The 20,857-nt window shown below is 44.6% G+C and overlaps 1 protein-coding gene across 1 annotated transcript in view; it reads left to right on the top strand.

The window, feature by feature from the left end:
* Nucleotides 1-1,650, top strand: part of NFATC4 (nuclear factor of activated T cells 4) — a 70,824-nt gene extending 69,174 nt beyond the window's left edge. Inside the window, exon 10 of the mRNA XM_075276734.1 lies at nucleotides 1,455-1,650. Within this exon, the coding sequence (XP_075132835.1) occupies nucleotides 1,455-1,510 (56 nt within the window). The 3' untranslated portion in view covers nucleotides 1,511-1,650. The remainder of the gene's footprint in view (nucleotides 1-1,454) is intronic.
* Nucleotides 1,651-20,857: the final 19,207 nt, after the last annotated feature.

Raw genomic sequence — 20,857 nt, 5'->3', positions numbered from 1 at the left:
TGGTTCCATGTTTTCTTTGCTGAAACCATTGGGACTTTTTAACATTATAAATACATGTATTAGCTGTCATATTAAAGGGGTTATGCCACAAAAGGTATTCGTTCTCAATCCATAGCACAATCCCACCCATTCCCAGAACGGGGGGTCCTTTCCCTTCACTAGCCTTATTTTTGTGGGAAGAGTTGTACATTGTAATGTTGTCATTTAATAATTTAAGAATTTAATATTCCATACAATATACTGGGAAACTGGAGAAATTCAGAATATGGTAGCATTAGAAAAAAAACTACATTTGCGCTGTTTCCTTATGGCTTTTCTTTTTTTTTTTTCATGGCATACACTGTGCAGTAAAGATGATATGGTTCCTATATTCTGCAGGCCAATACGATCACAGTGATACCAATGATGATATAGTTATTTATATGATCTAATACCTATACAAAAATCTAAAAACTTTCTTAAGAGTTGCCGAATTTTGACACTTATTTATATTTCAAAGTAGGTAGCTCTGTATGGAATCATTTATTTTTCCTGCTATGGTGTTTATCATACAAGATAGATAGTTTTTATATGTTAATAATTATTTTTGCTTTTATTTAGTTTCACATGTGATCTAGGTAAAGGGTCTGACTTTTTTAAAACTTCTTTTATTACTTTTTATTTTATTGCGGATTATTGTAAAATGAATGGACTTCTATTTCACGCTACCTATTGCAGCATGTAATAGAAGCATAGTAATAACTGATGTGGGACCTATAAATAAGCTCCTGGCTGTCATTGTAATGGATTGTCTCTGGGAAACAATAATCCAAGTCTACATGGCAGTGCCTGCTCACCGCCCCTCTTCAGACGCCTCAGTCAGAATGCTTGTGGTCTCTGATTGTAGATATTATCTCACTATGTAGAACAATGAAGACTTAGTGGGTATGACATCTGCTCGGCTACTAAATAGGTGCCATGTCTAAAGTCCTGACACCTGCCGAGGATGTAAGGTCTCAGGCAAGGGGATAACCAAAAATGCAAATCTCGGATCTGCTGTTTACAGCTCAGACAAGCAGCTCAGGCAACATGGCTATTCCCATTATCATATGCAGAAATTATAATAAAAAATAACATTTAAATGGAGGAAATAAATATTAAATAGTAAAATAAAATAGTAATACATTCCCTTTAAAGAGCCCCAGCTGCCTTCACATTACTGAAAAATAAGCTATAATATTATTTTTTAATGCCATGCCTTGTTACACTGCTGGTACCATAGTCCTGGTACCAAATCTAAACAGACTAATGATGACTAGAACATATTTTAAATAATGATAAACCACACTTTTTCCAACCATGCATGAAATTTCCACCACCCCCGCTAATATTTTAAGTTATTTAATATGCCATGTGCAAGTAAAAAAATGCTTAGCTGTCTCACTGTTTATCCTATTTCTTTCTTTCCATCACAGTCAGTGAATTTATAGGTCAAGACCTGCACAGTTTTCCGGAGAGGCATCAGAATTGAAACATGGCATCAAGTCAAAAATAACCATTCCTTGAGGGAAAGAACACAAAGTATCTGAAGTCATCTGTCCATAACCATGGACCAACAGAGGAGCTATGGTCTTCTGGATATAATCTTGTTGAAAAGACTTATCGATCAAAATCTTTTCTATTTTTTGCTATTATATGGTTGAACCAAATCACATATATTTCACAGTAGTCGGTCTCAGCAAACGTCTACAATAAGGATAGAATTCTTTAATCCCTTTTCTTCAGGAAATAAAAAATCCATAAAGAAAGGTAGAAAAAATAGGGTAAATATTTCAAATATAATATGGCCAAATATTTTCTATATCTTCTGTACCTTATGTAAGATGACAGTAAATAAATTACTTGTACCACTTGGCTGCAGACACCATAAGCAACAACTTTAACATTACCATTGTAAGAGAATTACTAGGACAGCAATTCTCCAGTAGCTGCTGGTAAACCCTGAGGAAGAGGGGCACAAAAGACAGTGAGCCTTAAGCTGACCTACCCCCCCCCCCCCTTCCTGCTTGCCGATGCCACTTTTAGCAATAGGTGGTAACTGGTCGATGAGCCCTTTCTACATAAGTGACAACACAGAACAAAGACAAAACAAAAAAGAACAAAGGGAGGTCAGCTAGCCATAGGTCCGGTAACAGTCGAGCAACACAGTACAGAATCATAATCCAAGAGAATAGACACAAGGGTAAACCAGAGTTCAGAGGTCAGCAATACAATAGAAGCAGAACAAGAGCTTAGTAGGGACAAAGTCAAGGGAGAGAGTCTCAATAGCCAGAGAGTCTGTGTTGGTGGATGGCCTGTATATAGAAAGCCCAGGACCAGACCCAGACCTGATTGGAAGACAGGCTGACAATCACAAAGGCAAGGCTAGAATTAACAAGTAGAGGGCAGAGGGAATCAAGGTGCAAGAGATGGGTGTGTTGAAAATTCAATTACTGAGATAGAGCAGTGTTCACACAGTGCAACGAAAAACATTAAGCAACTAACTGAACACGCCTCCTGCCCTGCAGCGTGCGAGTGGAGGGTGGCGCAGAGACCCAAACAGACAGAGATGTTGCAACCATGCCTTTCAGCCATTTGAGCTAATTTATTGGTGATTTTATGGTCTTTATACTGGCAATCTGTGAGTTATATTTTCAATGTCTGTGTCTATATTTGTAAAATAATTTGATCTGTACTTGGTTACAAGTACAACAATGAATTCCTGCATAGATTGTTCTATAATATATGCCAAAACCAACAGTACAAAACTGTACGACAATATCCATTATAATAGGATAGAACCACAGAACGACAAAGGGAAGGAGAAAAACTAAAGTGGTCTGGAACCGATTTCCCTGGAGTACCCCAGAACTTGGTGAAGGGATTCCCCAGAACACATCTGTAAGACCTGTCACTTCTATAGTATACCGTAAATGGCAAACTGATTTCAGACTGGTTTGCAAAGCAGCCAACATATCTCAGACACAATGCAGTGTTAGGCAAATATTGTACAGTAGACTGCTACCTGACCCTACACTGAGCTTGTTAGAAGGTTCTCCTAACCCTGAAGTTAGGTTTCTCCACTGTAATAAGACTGAGGATCACTACTTTGCTGCATCCATGATTTCTCAATTGTGTAGTCTGCATCTCCAGTATGATATTTGTATTAAAATACTCAGGAAACAATACCACATGGCGAGCAGTATTGAAGAGGGTGTCCAGTTACAGTGAAAAACTGGCCACAAGCAGGGGAGGAGTTAAAAAACAAACTAAGGGGGTGTTCACATTTGCGCCAGTGTCTGCCCATCAGGGCTCCATCCTATTCCCAAGAGAAACTTCATAGGACACGGCGTCCTGGCGGTCAGTTTTAAAATCCATTCATTTGAATGGGTTTTAAAAGCAAACCGCTGGTGTCCGTATGCAGCCTCTCCAGGGAGAAACAGTATTTTTTGGCTGGGCACAATTTCTGACATGCAGGCAGACTCGGGCACAACTGTGAACACCCCCTAAGTAGCACTTTTCCCCTGAATCCACTCAGTCTCTGTATCTCTCCCATTGATTTCAATGGGTTCTGCTAGCTTTTCTTTCTGCTAGCAGAAAAAGAAACCCATTGAAGTCAATGGGAGGCTTTTTTTTCAGTGCTGAAATTCCACACCAAATTTCTCACCATTTTCCACCATGTGAATGCACCCTGATTATTTTGTTTTATTAACCCCTCCTTTGCCTGCACCTGGTTTTTCAAAGAAACCAGATATACCTTTTAAAGGTAATGTTTTACCAGAAAATGACCCATTTTTAAATCAAGTTTTATGTGAAAGATATTTTCAGAGTTTTTGGTGAGTTTATTTAATTATCCATGTTATCCATATTTAAAAATAAATTCATAGAAATCCTGCAGTTCTGACTGTGGCCAAATAACATGATTTTATCAGGACAATAATAATCACAGCTATCACATATATATAGAGTGAGAGAAGACATAAAATCCAGGAGTCACAATAGGTGATTTAATAGTTTCTCTACTCCCCTCTCTGGACAATGACCTCTGCCCAGGTCTCAGAGAGTATCTAGAAATCTCTCCCATAGAGTCAATAGGGCCTGCTCCAGACCATTGTATCTAAGGCCAATGGTCCACCTCCAGGAAACAGGAAGTAGCAGACTGTTTTAGGATTAGTGTAAGGAGTTGGAAATGCAAGATTTCTAGGATTTTATTAAAAATATAGATAATAATAATATAGAAAATAACATGTAAAATTAAAATCATACCAGCAATTCCTTAAAACAAAAAGGTTCCACATGATTTAAGTAATAGGCCATTTTTACTGTGTTTTTAAATGTGAGGCCCCATTCTACAGTCATCTGTAAAATGCTCTAAATATACCATATGAAACTGGAGGCGGAATCTGCAATACATGAATTATGTGATTTCTATAAAACTCAGGGGATGTGCCAAAATCATGAGTAAAACATAACCCCATTGGGATACACACACACACATATATATATATATATATATATATATATATATATATATATTATTGCAACCGCACAAACTTCTACCCAATACCCATACCAAGATTCATTTCCAAATATACAAATGTACTTGGCGCTCTTTTGTAATTATTATTCATGCAGACTGACTGACATAGATACATGTCACATTAAAAACAGATGCAAAATATGTGACCTATCCACTTTTGGCATGTAAACTAGCTTAATAAGTGATATACAGATATGTAGTGTCTTTGCTGAGAGAATGTGGGACGCCTCGGACAAGGAGGTCATCTTATAGAGGTCTTTCACAGCATGATGCTGCTTCCATTCTCTTGTGTTATGCATAAATCAGCCACAAATGTGCTTGTCTTACCCAATGTAGCACTAATTTATGCAGATGTACCCTCTGGATCTCTGCCGTAATAAATGGTTTATGTATATTTATATATCTATTATTTTTATATATGCCATTTTGGCAATTTGAAAATTTGTACTTTGCAGCCAGTCAATTAAAATATGTTGAAAACTCTTAGTAGACATTCGTATTTTATCACATATTCAGTGTCATTAACTTCATCATCATTATTAACAGATTGGAAGTCCTTGGAAACTCCAGTATTTGCCACTGGAAAACTACAGAGTATATTATACAGTTCTCCTATAGGATTATGGTCAGCACTGGATAATGGTTGGTAGTGGCAAAAAAACTTTAAAACCAAAAAGGTTCAAACCAAATGTTCCCAATAGTTTTTCTAACACAGATTCATCGCAGGTGACCTAAAATGGTCGCCACCACATGTATTGTGCAAGAAAAATATAGAAGAGACGCATGTCTTGACAGTCACTGTGACATTGTACGTTACAGTGCTGATGTCTTATACACTACATACAGTGCTGTGAGCATGATCAGAGGCATTGCAGTGATGGTGGATGTAGGGAAGGATATGTGATTCATCTCACTACAGAGAGAGCTGAGTTCTAAAAAGCTTTCAAATTGCAACAGAACTAGAGAATCTTTTAGTCAGAAAGAGAGTTTAATCAGATTCAATCAATTCTATACAGACTAGTAATAGAAATGATAGATAGGATGGAGTGTGGGAGAAAATCTCTACTGCTGTTGCGAGCCTGAAAGCAGCAGCCTGCACTTATAGTATAGAAACATTTCATCATGTTATGCCCTGCAGCGCTGTCACTCATATTCCCACAGCTACCACCACTCAGACAGAAATATTCTGTGGCTTGGTCCATCATATCATTGCCTGCCTCACTGCCATGTACAAAAGATGTGGAGAGAAAAGTCCTTCAAGCAGCACTTATCCCTCTGCATGTTTTGTGCGCAAACCAAGCGGAAACCACTTGGACTCCATTATAGTCTATGGGGTCTGTGGGTTTCCCAGTTAACTTCTTTTTTATATATATTTTCTGTTTTAGTTTAGTTTAGTTTCTGTATAGTTTCTGTTCAGACTCACCAAATGGAAACCCAAACGCAGATGTGAACTGGCCATAGAGGATGGGACATACCAACGTAACCCAGAGGCATAAAAGACAAACAATTAAAGCAGTAGCACTCTGGGATGCTGCAATACAATATGTGCAAAAATATTATACACATACATATTTACTCAATACGACTAAATACATAGAATAAAGAAAAATATCTCCCCACTACTGCAGGGTCCATGCCATTACCTTTCATTACTACTTATATGCCAGCTAGTAGTGCAGCTGCAGCACCTCTTCATTAGGGGCTCTTCCTACTAATGTAGCCTGTTTTCCTGCAGTTGCAGAACTTTAGGCTCTCCCCATCCAACTGATCTGAGGGCCTGCTAAGCTGCAGTGAAGGAGATACTTCTGTGCTTTGCTCACCAGCAGGGTGGTACACTTTGGGCTCCAAAGTTCCTGTTGCAGCAGAGGAGAGATGTTTCTGAGCTGAGCTCCTCTCATTATCCCAACGATCAAGAGGAAGAAGACATGAATGAAGGAGCAACTTCAGGAACGCACAGTTCTGCTCTGTGCTGCAGACACGGCGAAGAATCCTCCATGGATCACAGCAGTCGGAGCAGGTAGGGGAAGGGGCATAACTGTTTAGAGGGTCTGACACCCAAACACTTCAAAAATCAGCCGTCCTGGCAGCCTCCAGGCACTGGAAGCTACAGCAGTGGACGGTGGGCACATGCAACTTCTATTAAAGCAACAGGATCGGCGTGGCAGTCCTGTCCACTGTTAGGAGTATTTAGGTTCTTTAATTTCTATTTTTCTTACCTGGGGAGTTTTTGGCTGCGCAGTGTCTGGGGTGGCATCCTGGTGCTGCGGGGTTGTCCTGTCGTGGGTATTGGTGCACACCTTCTGACTTGCACGTGCGCACTGATGGTAGGCAGCTTTATTTCCTGGTTGATTAGTCTGTCCTCCCATTTGCACCTGGGAGGAGTGGTCTCTACTCTGTATTTAAACCCATGCCTCCCATGGTTCTGTGCTGAGTGTCGCTTTCACAGAGCTAGGCCTTAGCAGGAGGAGTAGGTGGTGTTCTGGGATAGAGGAAGTTCCGTGGTTGATTTTTGGGAGGTTTGGGTGAACGAGTTGGTTTGTGTGTTTTCCCTTCTGTGTTCACCAATCCTCCCTCTGTGTATAATTGACTGTGTGAGTGAATTGCCTTATCCTTTGATTTCTACTCAGTTTCCCTGTGTTTGTTTCCTAGTGTATGGTTCCTTCCCATATTGGTTTGGGGGAATCCTTTCCCACATGTTTCCTGTGTGCTGCTTGTGTTGTTAGTCAGCGCACACCCTTGTCAGTCCCTTGTCAGTAGCAGCTTCACTTGTTCGTTAGGGGTGACCCCCTTTAGTCTCCAGTCCCTAGAGATCTTATAGGGCATTCCTTCTCCCACTTCCCTCTAGGCCTACGGTATCAGTGAGAGAGGAGCCGTCGGGGTCAGGCTTAGCCTGAGAACAGCCGACCCACACCCGTGAGGCAGGGACCGGGATAGCTAGTGGGAGTAGTGCAGGGCGAGATTCCCTACTGCTATTCCTTAGCCCCGTTGCAGCTACCTGGACTGACATAACAGTACACTCAGCCGGTTAAAAAAATAAAATAAATAAAAGGTTCGTTTGCATTATGACGGACCTGAAACAGTTGTACCAGGCGGTGCAGCAGATTTCCACTGAGATGGAGGGGATTAAGCTACGAATGGATGCCATCCAAGCTTCTGGCGTATCTCAAGTACAGCAGTTGGCTCAACACACAGCCTCTCAGGTGGAGGGCATACAGAGGCAGGTGAGTAGCGCCCCTGTGGGTCGGCCTCTGGAGCCAAAAGTCAGCTTACCTGAACCCTTCCGAGGTAAGAGGTCAGATTTTTTCCGATTTCAAAAGGACTGTCTTTTGTATTTCCGGCTACGGCCGTTTTCCTCCGGTTCTGAGGTACAGAGAGTTGGGATTATTATTACTTTATTGAGAGATGATTCCCTCATCTGGGCACATTCGTTACCAGCTGACTCAGCTTGCTTACTAACTGTAGAGGCGTTTTTCTCCACAATGGGGTTACTGTATGACGACCCAGACAGGGTACGCACGGCTGAGTATAACCTACGACGTGTGGTGCAAGGGGATCACGCTATAGAGAAATATTGCACAGAGTTTCGTAGGTGGGCAGCAGAAGTACATTGGAATGACCCCGCTCTACTTAGTCAGTTTGAGACAGGGCTCTCGGACCAGGTTAAAGACCATCTAGTTTCTCACCCTGTTCCGGGAGATCTAGATGAGGCCATGCAGCTGGCAATTAGAGTTGGACGGCGCCTCCGGGAGCGTGGAGACAAGAGTCCTGGGGGGCTTAGCCCTCCTCAATTCTCTGTTTTTAGAGAGGACCCGGGGGACCAACCCATGCAGATTGGGGCCACTGTGCGAAGTGCAAGACCCAAGAGTGAAGGGTCCCGCACAGTACGCTGTTTTGTGTGTGCAGGGATGGGACATGTAGCAAGGGTATGCCCCTCCAGAGAATGGTTCGCCAAGGAGAGTAATAACCCCAGGTCTATTGAGGGTAAAGGGAGAAAACCTACTAAGGAGGGAGGTGTGCATATTTCCTGTACTCAGACTGCCGGGTTGACCCTTGAAGGATGGGTAAATGGGCAGAAGTGCCGGATTTTGGTTGATTGTGGTTCGGCAGTCAACCTTATTGACTCAGAGTTTTGTGAGCAATTAAGGGTGAGTCCTTTGGTCTTGGAGTCTCAGATACCGGTGTGGGCTATTGATAAGACCCCTCTACAGCAAGCTGTCATCTCCAAACAGGTGGAGGGTTTGGAGTTTATTGTGGGTGGCCACAGGGAAGAGATTGACTTGTTCTTGTTGTCTAAGTTACCAGCACAAGTAGTTTTGGGGTGGCCCTGGCTGAAGCAGCATAACCCTATTATCAACTGGGAGACCGAGTCAGTAGTTTCTTGGGGGCAGGGGTGTAATGGTCGATGTCTGCCCATATCCGTTATGTCTTTGTCTATAGACAATTTGCCTCAAGAAATATGTGAGTTCAGGGAGGTCTTTGAGGAAAGGGCAGCCAAGACATTACCACCACATCGCACCTATGATTGCTCGATTAAATTTATACCTAATGCAGTGTTACCCAAGACAAGGTTATACAATCTCACTATTCCTGAGAGGGAGGCGCTCAAAGAGTATATTGAGGGGAGTCTAGAGGTGGGGCATATTCGCCCATCTAAGTCCCCAGTAGCAGTGGGGTTTTTCTTTGTAAAGAAGAAAGATGGAGGGTTGCGCCCTTGTTTGGATTTTAGGGAGATTAACAAAATCACGGTGTGGAATCCCTATCCCATTCCGTTGATCTCGGATCTATTCAGCCAGATTACGGGAGCCCGCTGGTTTAGTAAAATAGATTTACGTGGGGCGTATAACTTGCTGAGAATCAAGAAGGGGGATGAGTGGAAAACAGCGTTTAACACACCCCTAGGACACTTTGAGAATCTTGTGATGCCTTTCGGTCTAACCAATGCGCCTGCGTTTTTTCAGAATTTTATTAATGATGTACTAAGTGCTGTCATAGGGAGGGGGGTTGTGGTCTATCTGGACGATATACTCATTTACACCCCGGATTTGGAGACTCATTGGGAGAGAGTAAGAGATGTTTTAGATCTCCTGAGGGTTAACCAATTAAGTGCTAAGCTGGAGAAATGTGTGTTCGCGGTCAATAAATTATGTTTCCTTGGCTATATCCTATCGGACAAGGGGTTCGAGATGGACCCTGAGAAGGTCAGGGCAGTCTTGGAGTGGCCGCGACCCGAGAACCTAAAGGCGGTCCAACGGTTCTTGGGGTTCTCCAACTATTATCGCCAGTTTATCAAGGGATTTTCTGAGGTTGTGAAACCTATCTCGGACTTGACTAAGAAGGGGGCTGACTGTGCTAAGTGGTCGCCAGAGGTGCTAGCTGCGTTTGAAGAACTGAAGAAGCGATTCTCGTCCGCTCCCATTTTGAGACAGCCGGATGAGAGGTTGGCCTTCCGAGTGGAGGTGGATGCCTCCTCGGTGGGGGTGGGAGCAGTACTTTCTCAGGAGTTCGAGGAGGGTACGCATCCCTGTGCCTTCTTTTCTAAGAAATTCTCTGCCTCTGAACGGAATTATGACATCGGAGATAGGGAACTACTAGCAATAAAACTAGCGTTCGAACATTGGCGTCATTTCCTGGAGGGGGCCAGAAGGCCAGTCCAGGTATTTACTGACCACAAGAATTTGATTTATCTTGGGTCGGCGAAGAGATTAAATGCACGGCAGGCCAGATGGGCTCTATTTTTTGCGCGGTTCCATTTTAACGTGACTTATGTGCCAGGTTCAAAGAATGTTAAGGCTGATGCTTTATCCCGGTATATGTCGACTGAGGAGGAACGAGAGACGCCTGCCACTATTCTTGGGGATGGAGTGGTGGTAGCAGTATTGGGCGCGAAATTGGAGAAGGCCTTGATCGAAGCGCAACACGCTGCACCTTCCAAGATACCTAGAAACAAGCTTTTTGTCCCAACTACTCTCCGACAAAGTCTCCTGAGGGAGTGTCATGAGTCGGTTCTTGCTGGTCACCCGGGGGTTTCAGAGACCATGAGATTGGTGTCTAGGAATTTTTGGTGGCCAGGGTGGAGTAAGGAGGTCTTGCAGTTTGTTCAAAATTGTTCGGTCTGTGCAAGAGCCAAGGCGTCGCATACCCGTCCCCACGGTCTTCTACATCCATTGGAACCTCCTAAGGCACCTTGAACTCATCTGTCTATGGATTTCATCACGGGCCTTCCGGTGTCTAAGGGTTTCACGGTCATTTGGGTAGTCGTTGACCGCTTCACGAAAATGTGCCATTTGATCCCGTTTTCCAGGCTGCCATGTGCCAAGACACTATCTGAGGCGTTTATTAAAGAGATTGTAAGGTTGCATGGTCTTCCTGAGGAGATCGTTTCGGACAGGGGACCGCAATTTGTGGCTAAATTCTGGCGGGCTTTTTGCAGCAGGTTGGGAGTTACACTGTCGTTTTCCTCCGGGTTTCACCCAGAGTCTAACGGACAAACAGAGAGGAAGAATCAGGATGTGGAACAGTTTTTGAGGTGTTTTGTTCGAGAGAACCAGAATAATTGGGCTGCCTTTCTCCCCCTGGCAGAATTTTCCCTAAACAACCATGATTCCAATGCCACAGGTACCACACCTTTTTTTTGCTCCGGTGGTAGACATCCTGTTTTCGGAGTATTTTCTTCCATTTCTTCCCCAGTTCCGGAGGAGGAGCTATTTTCTAAAAAGCTGCAAGGGGTATGGTCCCGTATCCGAGAGAATCTGGTGCGGGCGTCGCACCAGGCTAAGGTCCAGGCGGATCGGAAGAGAGGAGAGTTGCAGTTCTTCCCTGGTGAGATGGTTTGGTTGTCCACCAAGAATATCAGGTTGAAGGTTCCTAGCAAGAAGCTGGGTCCCAGATTTGTGGGTCCTTTTAAGATCATCAAGATGGTAAATGAAGTGGCGGCGCAGCTGCAACTACCTAAAAGGTGGAAGATAAACCGGGTCTTCCATGTCTCCTTGTTAAAGAAGGCCAAGAAGGAAACGTCTCCAGTTAAGGTTCCACCAGTTTCCGAGTCCGGGGAGTATGAGATATCCTGAGTTCTAGATAGCAAATATGTTCGGGGGAAGCTATGGTATCTGGTGGCATGGAAGGGATACGGTCCTGAGGATAATTCTTGGGTCCTGGAGTCGGATGTGTCAGCTCCCAGACTCGTGGAGAAATTCCACAAGGAGTTCCCGAAGAAGGATACTCCTAGAGAATCCGGAGTCTTCTCCTTGAGGGGAGGATCCTGTTAGGAGTATTTAGGTTCTTTAATTTCTATTTTTCTTACCTGGGGAGTTTTTGGCTGCGCAGTGTCTGGGGTGGCATCCTGGCGCTGCGGGGTTGTCCTGTCGTGGGTATTGGTGCACACCTTCTGACTTGCACGTGCGCACTGATGGTAGGCAGCTTTATCTCCTGGTTGATTAGTCTGTCCTCCCATTTGCACCTGGGAGGAGTGGTCTCTACTCTGTATTTAAACCCATGCCTCCCATGGTTCTGTGCTGAGTGTCGCTTTCACAGAGCTAGGCCTTAGCAGGAGGAGTAGGTGGTGTTCTGGGATAGAGGAAGTTCCGTGGTTGATTTTTGGGAGGTTTGGGTGAACGAGTTGGTTTGTGTGTTTTCCCTTCTGTGTTCACCAATCCTCCCTCTGTGTATAATTGACTGTGTGAGTGAATTGCCTTATCCTTTGATTTCTACTCAGTTTCCCTGTGTTTGTTTCCTAGTGTATGGTTCCTTCCCATATTGGTTTGGGGGAATCCTTTCCCACATGTTTCCTGTGTGCTGCTTGTGTTGTTAGTCAGCGCACACCTTTGTCAGTCCCTGTCAGTAGCAGCTTCACTTGTTCGTTAGGGGTGACCCCCTTTAGTCTCCAGTCCCTAGAGGTCTTATAGGGCATTCCTTCTCCCACTTCCCTCTAGGCCTACGGTATCAGTGAGAGAGGAGCTGTCGGGGTCAGGCTTAGCCTGAGTACAGCCGACCCACACCCGTGAGGCAGGGACCGGGATAGCTAGTGGGAGTAGTGCAGGGCGAGATTCCCTTCTGCTATCCCTTAGCCCCGTTGCAGCTACCTGGACTGACATAACATCCACTACATAGTGATAGTTTTGGGGAATTGCAGCATGGCTTCTATTACTTGAATATGAGCAGCCTGCAGGCACTCCCCGCTCATTGTTGTAACATCATTGCTAGAACACCTGATCTGTGATTGGTCCAGGAGCCAGACAACCCCTTTAAGAAAGCCATGGGATTGGAAAAAACACTGTTATGTCATTTGCTTACAGGAATATTTTTACAGCATTCACTGCTTAGTAAAATGACATGTTACTTTCATTGTGTGAGTTCAGACAGAGTTGAAGTCAGGGGATGCCCACCAGGACAGCAGGACAACACCCAAAATAGTTTTGAGGTATGCATCATGCAATAGGCTACACTTCATGTCTGTGATGTCACTAAAGAGGCCCTAAGACGACAGGGTGTGTGCCTGAGCCCAGGAGAGGTGATTAATAGAGATGAGCGAACAGTGTTCTATCGAACACATGTTCGATCGGATATCAGGGTGTTCGCCATGTTCGAATCGAATCGAACACCGCGTGGTAAAGTGCGCCAAAATTCGATTCCCCTCCCACCTTCCCTGGCGCCTTTTTTGCACCAATAACAGCGCAGGGGAGGTGGGACAGGAACTACGACACCGGGGGCATTGAAAAAAATTGGAAAAAGTCATTGGCTGCCGAAATCAGGTGACCTCCATTTTAGACGAATAGTGGATTTCAAATCCGGGTCATATGAGAATGTGAACTTTGTGACTAAGAGACAGGGATAGCTGTACAGGCAGGGATAGCTAGGGATAACCTTTATTTAGGGGGGAATGTTATTAAAAATAACTTTTTGGGGCTCTATCGGGTGTGTAATTGTGATTTTTGTGAGATAAACTTTTTCCCATAGGGATGCATTGGCCAGCGCTGATTGGCCGAATTCCGTACTCTGGCCAATCAGCGCTCGCCAATGCATTCTATTAGCTTGATGAAGCAGAGTGTGCACAAGGGTTCAAGCGCACCCTCGGCTCTGATGTAGCAGAGCCGAGGCTGCACAAGGGTTCAAGCGCACCCTCGGCTCTGATGTAGGAGAGCCGAGGGTGCACTTGAACCCTTGTGCACCCTCAGCTCTGCTACATCAGAGCCGAGGGTGAGCTTGAACCCTTGTGCACACTCTGCTTCATCAAGCTAATAGAATGCATTGGCCAGCGCTGATTGGCCAATGTATTCTATTAGCCTGATGAAGTGGAGCTGAATGTGTGTGCTAAGCACACACATTCAGCACTGCTTCATCACGCCAATACAATGCATTAGCCAGTGCTGATTGGCCAGAGTACGGAATTCGGCCAATCAGCGCTGGCCAATGCATTCTATTAGCCCGATGAAGTAGAGCTGAATGTGTGTGCTAAGCACACACATTCAGCACTGCTTCATCACGCCAATACAATGCATTAGCCAGTGCTGATTGGCCAGAGTACGGAACTCGACCAATCAGCGCTGGCTCTGCTGGAGGAGGCGGAGTCTAAGATCGCTCCACACCAGTCTCCATTCAGGTCCGACCTTAGACTCCGCCTCCTCCGGCAGAGCCAGCGCTGATTGGCCGAAGGCTGGCCAATGCATTCCTATGCGAATGCAGAGACTTAGCAGTGCTGAGTCAGTTTTGCTCAACTACACATCTGATGCACACTCGGCACTGCTACATCAGATGTAGCAATCTGATGTAGCAGAGCCGAGGGTGCACTAGAACCCCTGTGCAAACTCAGTTCACGCTAATAGAATGCATTGGCCAGCGCTGATTGGCCAATGCATTCTATTAGCCCGATGAAGTAGAGCTGAATGTGTGTGCTAAGCACACTCATTCAGCACTGCTTCATCACGCCAATACAATGCATTAGCCAGTGCTGATTGGCCAGAGTACGGAATTCGGCCAATCAGCGCTGGCCAATGCATTCTATTAGCCCGATGAAGTAGAGCTGAATGTGTGTGCTAAGCACACACATTCAGCACTGCTTCATCACGCCAATACAATGCATTAGCCAGTGCTGATTGGCCAGAGTACGGAATTCGGCCAATCAGCGCTGGCTCTGCCGGAGGAGGCGGAGTCTAAGGTCGGACCTGAATGGAGACTGGTGTGGAGCGATCTTAGACTCCGCCTCCTCCAGCAGAGCCAGCGCTGATTGGCCGAATTCCGTACTCTGGCCAATCAGCACTGGCTAATGCATTGTATTGGCGTGATGAAGCAGTGCTGAATGTGTGTGCTTAGCACACACATTCAGCTCTACTTCATCGGGCTAATAGAATGCATTGGCCAGTGCTGATTGGCCAGAGTACGGAATTCGGCCAATCAGCGCTGGCCAATGCATTCTATTAGCCCGATGAAGCAGTGCTGAATGTGTGTGCTTAGCACACACATTCAGCTCTACTTCATCGGGCTAATAGAATGCATTGGCCAGCGCTGATTGGCCGAATTCCGTACTCTGGCCAATCAGCACTGGCTAATGCATTGTATTGGCGTGATGAAGCAGTGCTGAATGAGTGTGCTTAGCACACACATTCAGCTCTACTTCATCGGGCTAATAGAATGCATTGGCCAATCAGCGCTGGCCAATGCATTCTATTAGCGTGAACTGAGTTTGCACAGGGGTTCTAGTGCACCCTCGGCTCTGCTACATCAGATTGCTACATCTGATGTAGCAGTGCCGAGTGTGCATCAGATGTGTAGTTGAGCAAAACTGACTCAGCACTACTAAGTCTCTGCATTCGCATAGGAATGCATTGGCCAGCCTTCGGCCAATCAGCGCTGGCTCTGCCGGAGGAGGCGGAGTCTAAGGTCGGACCTGAATGGAGACTGGTGTGGAGTGATCTTAGACTCCGCCTCCTCCAGCAGAGCCAGCGCTGATTGGCCGAATTCCGTACTCTGGCCAATCAGCACTGGCTAATGCATTGTATTGGCGTGATGAAGCAGTGCTGAATGTGTGTGCTTAGCACACACATTCAGCTCTACTTCATCGGGCTAATAGAATGCATTGGCCAGCGCTGATTGGCCGAATTCCGTACTCTGGCCAATCAGCACTGGCTAATGCATTGTATTGGCGTGATGAAGCAGTGCTGAATGTGTGTGCTTAGCACACACATTCAGCTCTACTTCATCGGGCTAATAGAATGCATTGGCCAGCGCTGATTGGCCAGAGTACGGAATTCGGCCAATCAGCGCTGGCTCTGCCGGAGGAGGCGGAGTCTAAGGTCGGACCTGAATGGAGACTGGTGTGGAGCGATCTTAGACTCCGCCTCCTCCAGCAGAGCCAGCGCTGATTGGTCGAGTTCCGTACTCTGGCCAATCAGCACTGGCCAATGCATTTCTATGGGGAAAAGTTAGCTTGCGAAAATCGCAAACTGACAGGGATTTCCATGAAATAAAGTGACTTTTATGCCCCCAGACATGCTTCCCCTGCTGTCCCAGTGTCATTCCAGGGTGTTGGTATCATTTCCTGGGGTGTCATAGTGGACTTGGTGACCCTCCAGACACGAATTTGGGTTTCCCCCTTAACGAGTTTATGTTCCTCATAGACTATAATGGGGTTCGAAACCCATTCGAACACTCGAACAGTGAGCGGCTGTTCGAATCGAATTTCGAACCTCGAACATTTTAGTGTTCGCTCATCTCTAGTGATTAACACTGTTTTTTATGTTTCTTCTCCTCCCCTGGGCCTCTGATCATTATACTCTGGGTTCTGAAAAGTGGCTGTTAGGGTTCGGTTCACCCAACAAATAGTCTTGCCGCAGGTCCACGGCTTTACTTACTAATCCCTAATCCTCTTCACAGCTGCCTCCGCTTCCATGAGCAAGAGCAGGGATTGGTAAGTAAATCCAGCAGGTAACAATTATTCTAAAAATAAAAAAGCATCAGAGGCCCACCCTGTGGCAACCACTATGGCTACTATAGTGGTACATATGCCACTGCTGTTGGGTCTGTTTCACAGCAAAGACCAGCGGCAGTGTCTTCAATATGAAACATCTCTCATTGAAGGGTCTTAACCTCTTAGGGTGAATTCACACTGAGTAAACGCTAGCTTATTCTGAACGTAAAACACGTTCAGAATAAGCGGCGTCTAAAGCAGCTCCATTCATTTCTATGGGAGCGGGGATACGAGCGCTCCCCATAGAAATGAATGGGCTGCTTCTTTCACTCCGTGCAGTCCCATTGAAGTGAATGGGGAGTGCCGGCGTATACGGCAAGCTCTGCTCATGCCAGAGCGTACACGCCGGCACTCCCCATTCACTTCAATGGGACTGCACGGAGTGAAAGAAGCAGCCCATTCATTTCTATGGGGAGCGCTCGTATCCCCGCTCCCATAGAAATGAATGGAGCTGCTTTAGACGCCGCTTATTCTGAACGTGTTTTACGTTCAGAATAAGCTAGCGTTTACTCAATGTGAATTCACCCTTAGATACCATGGTCAGATAAAACCACTACACCTGAGGGGGTCACTTCCACTTTAATTTGAGGCTCTAAACAGCTTCTATGTAGAGATGGGTGAACATCTGAAAATTAGTTTTGTTTCTGGTTCAGTCCAAAAATTTGTTTCGGGTTGATAAAGAACCAAAGTTTAAATAGGCTTAAAACATAGTTTATAACCTTTGGACTCTATCTAGCTTATTTCTAGCTAATAAAAACATAGCCAAAGTTATGTAAAAGTCACAGTAACATATATGTCTATGGAAAAACAAAGGCAGTGGATACAAGCTGCTAAGTTTAACCATGCACTGTGCTGCAACTTTCTTTTATGCTTTTTAATATTGAAACCACTCCAAAGATTTGCCTGTTTTTAGGGAAGATGCTTGCCCATGTTTTTCTCATACACACAATGTGGTTATATTGGAAAAAGCAATGATTATATACAAAAATTAGCTTGATTTGGAGATTTGAAATGCAACAAAATTGTTATTTTGAAGAAAAATTTGTGGCACTGTACCTGATTCAAAAGTAAATATATAGAAGCATCTCTAGAGTCATGCAAGAAAAAAAGCCACCAATAATCATCCCTTTATATGACACTAACATGGTATTGGTATTGAAAGAAGCAATGGTGAGGTTGTTTGTTTTATTTCATTGTTATTATGCCAACAGAGTGGCAGTTGCAAGTGGTATTTCAAAAAGGGAAGAATCGGCTTATTAAAACAAGTTGCCAAAAATTATCCCTCTATGGAGAAAATTCCACAGCAACATAGTGTTGGAGGTGGAAGACTGGAAAGCCTCTGATGACTCTGATCATGAGAACTGCACTTGGAAGCCATAAGAAAACCTAAATTATCCTGCTTGTTTTCTTTTTATAGGAGCAAATGGCACAGCAACATAGTGTTTACAGAAGTTCAAGAAAATTTTGTGGCATACTGTCAGTGTCTGGCCTGCCAGCTAAAAAAAATGGAAAATCTCCTCTAAAAAGATCAACTGCCAGATGATAAACAAGACTGTTCTGCTTGTCATCCCTTTATGGGAGCAAATACCACAGCAACATAGCATTGGAGGAGTTACAATTTACAGAACTGTGTTTGCATTCCGTTCAGGGGAGTCTGCATGGGGACTCCCCCGACCGAACGGAATACCAAATGCACTGGCAAGTGGTGTGCCAGTGAAAGCACATGAACCCCATAGACTATAAAGGGGTCCATGTGCTTGGTGCAAGATCCCCGCAGTAAACATGCAGACAGGAAAGTACTTCTCAATCTACTTTCATGTCCGCATGATTCATGCAGAGATCTCGCGGTAAGCACATGGACCCCATTATAGTCTATGGGGCCCATATGTTTTTATTGCACACCGCTTGCAAATGCATTCGGTAGTGCGTTCAGGGGGTTCCCATGCGGACTCCTCAAGCGGATACCGAACACAGATGTGAATGAGGGGTCAGTCCCTGGCCTGTCAGCTAAAAAGCTAGAATATCTTCTCTGATGAGAACAGCTAGAAGAGAAACAGGACTGTTCTGCCCGTCATTTGTGGCACACTATCAGTGTGCTTGGCCTGTCAACTGATAGGCTGGAATATTCTCAAATGGCAACAAGACTTGTGAGCCAGAAGAGAATTATATATGTTTTTATTTTATTTACTTATATAGCACTATCACTATTCCACAGCGCTTTACAGATACAGTCAATATTGTCCCATATAGGGCTAACAATCTAAATTCCATCTCAGTATCTATTTGGAGTTGGGGAGGAAACCAGAGTAGCCGAAGGAAACCAATGCAAAAGTGGGTAGAACATACAAACTCCTTGAAGATGTTGTCTTTGACTAGATTCAAACCTAGATATCAAAAGTTGGGACTGTTCTGTCTGCTGTCACTATATAGGAGCAAATGCTTCAGCACATAGCGGTGGCAGAATATCAAGGGCCCCCATCTGCATCCAAAGGAAAGTCTTTCTGCTCTGGGCTAGGAACGCCATGTCCTCCACCACCATCTCCCAGATCCAGTTCTTGACTTGCCTGATGGGTAAAATATGCAAATCTATTCTCCAGGATGTAATTAGGAGAACAGGGCCTGTTTGCTGCCCTCTAGGGGCAGCCCCCTTAACATCATGCATGACTTGTTTAATGAGCCTAATAACATAATGCGGGGATTATGGCCAAACTAGTATTTCTATTCCAAAAGAAACAGATTCCCAGCTATGGACAGTGCTGTTTCGATCTGTTGGATCTCCTCAGCATAGCGCAGGGATACTAGTTTGGCAGAGTGAGAGACTATAGACCAGGATCAGGAGATAATCATACTCATTAGGGAGAATGTGCACCTACAGCTCCGTACGCCTGTATAGGTGCACACTCTACCTAATGAGTATGATTATCCCTTGCCTGACTTGATATATATGAAAGGGATTACATCACTGGTGCTGCAGTTGTCCCTGCTACTTACACATTTGGTGGCATGGTCAAGGGGCTCCAAAAAGCAATGCACTTTCCTTGTAAACCTCAAATGGTAGATTTCAAAATAACACGTTATCCTGGTGATTTTCTGCATGGAGTAATCATGTACCGCCTTCAGCTGCTCAAATAGATGCTCCAACATGTGTGCTTCACTTTACATCCATAAAATAGGGAGGAGCAACTGGAGGTGGCAGATGGGTCACCTCTGATGTTGAAAATGCTTCAATACTTGCATATGGCCTTACTAAGTTTCTGGACTGTGGCTGCTGTCATGCAAAACATCAACACAATGGGCCATGAGAGCCATGCAGTGCCAATAAATGCTGCTCCACATGTCTCTCCTCTCCTCCACTTCTTGGTTTCAGTGATAAGTTGCAAGGCGGACTTAGTCTGTGTGAGAGAAAGTTCACGCCATGTTCCCGAGACTAAGTGTGCCCATTCTAAAGTACACACTGTTAGCTCTGGATTTACATAAAGTGAGAACAAATGGACTGACCAGCACTATCCTTATCAGGGTTCCAAAGCTAAAAGCTAAGTGCGACTCCATTAGCCATCAATCAAAGTGAACAGAACAGAAGTGACTGGACCGGGACCCAGCCATCTGTCCCCCTCCAGAGAAAAGGGACTGATGTCACTAGCCCAGCTACTGGTGAGCATCAGAAGTGGTCGGAAGCCTAGGAAACAAGCTGTAAACAATGAAGAGACATACAGTAAGTAGAAGTATTTTGTTTTGTTTTGAGTAAAACAGATTAATCTGGAAGTTTAAGGCTGGAGCTCCATGCCGTGGGAAAAATCAAATGGAAAAGACACATGGCTGATGGGGACAGACAGGCCCTGGGGGGTAAATTTTTTTTAATTTGAGGGGATCCTGGCCTGCAATAGAGTACAGTAGAGTGGACCATGATCGCAGGCATTAGCTCCGAGTCTCTGCTGTACATAACAGTGGAGATCAAGTAGCTATAAGGCTGCACTGCAGCAGAGCGGCCACCATCTTTAAAGACCCAACATCCGCCGAACCTTGAGGACTGTCCGTATTGTATTGTACGTATTCTGTTGTTTTCGTTATAATGATCAGATTATATATAGTGTAGACTGGAAAAACCTAAGAAGGTCAGCTGTTTATCTCTTCTCACCAAGATGTGTGCTCACATATAATGACCGATATTGAGCTTTATAGGAATTATATTTTGTCACATTAAGTATATATAGTTGCTACTTTACTAAAACAGACATTCTTTACAATGCACATAAAACACTGAATCAATAAAACAACTAATACAAAAAAATAACTAGTCTTTAGTACCCCTACAAATGTCTTGAGTGCATTGTGGCTTCCAT

Source organism: Leptodactylus fuscus, chromosome 1 (assembly GCF_031893055.1).
Source record: "Leptodactylus fuscus isolate aLepFus1 chromosome 1, aLepFus1.hap2, whole genome shotgun sequence".
Classification (NCBI taxonomy): Eukaryota; Metazoa; Chordata; class Amphibia; order Anura; family Leptodactylidae; genus Leptodactylus; species Leptodactylus fuscus.
This window is presented reverse-complemented; position numbering and strand designations above follow the sequence as displayed.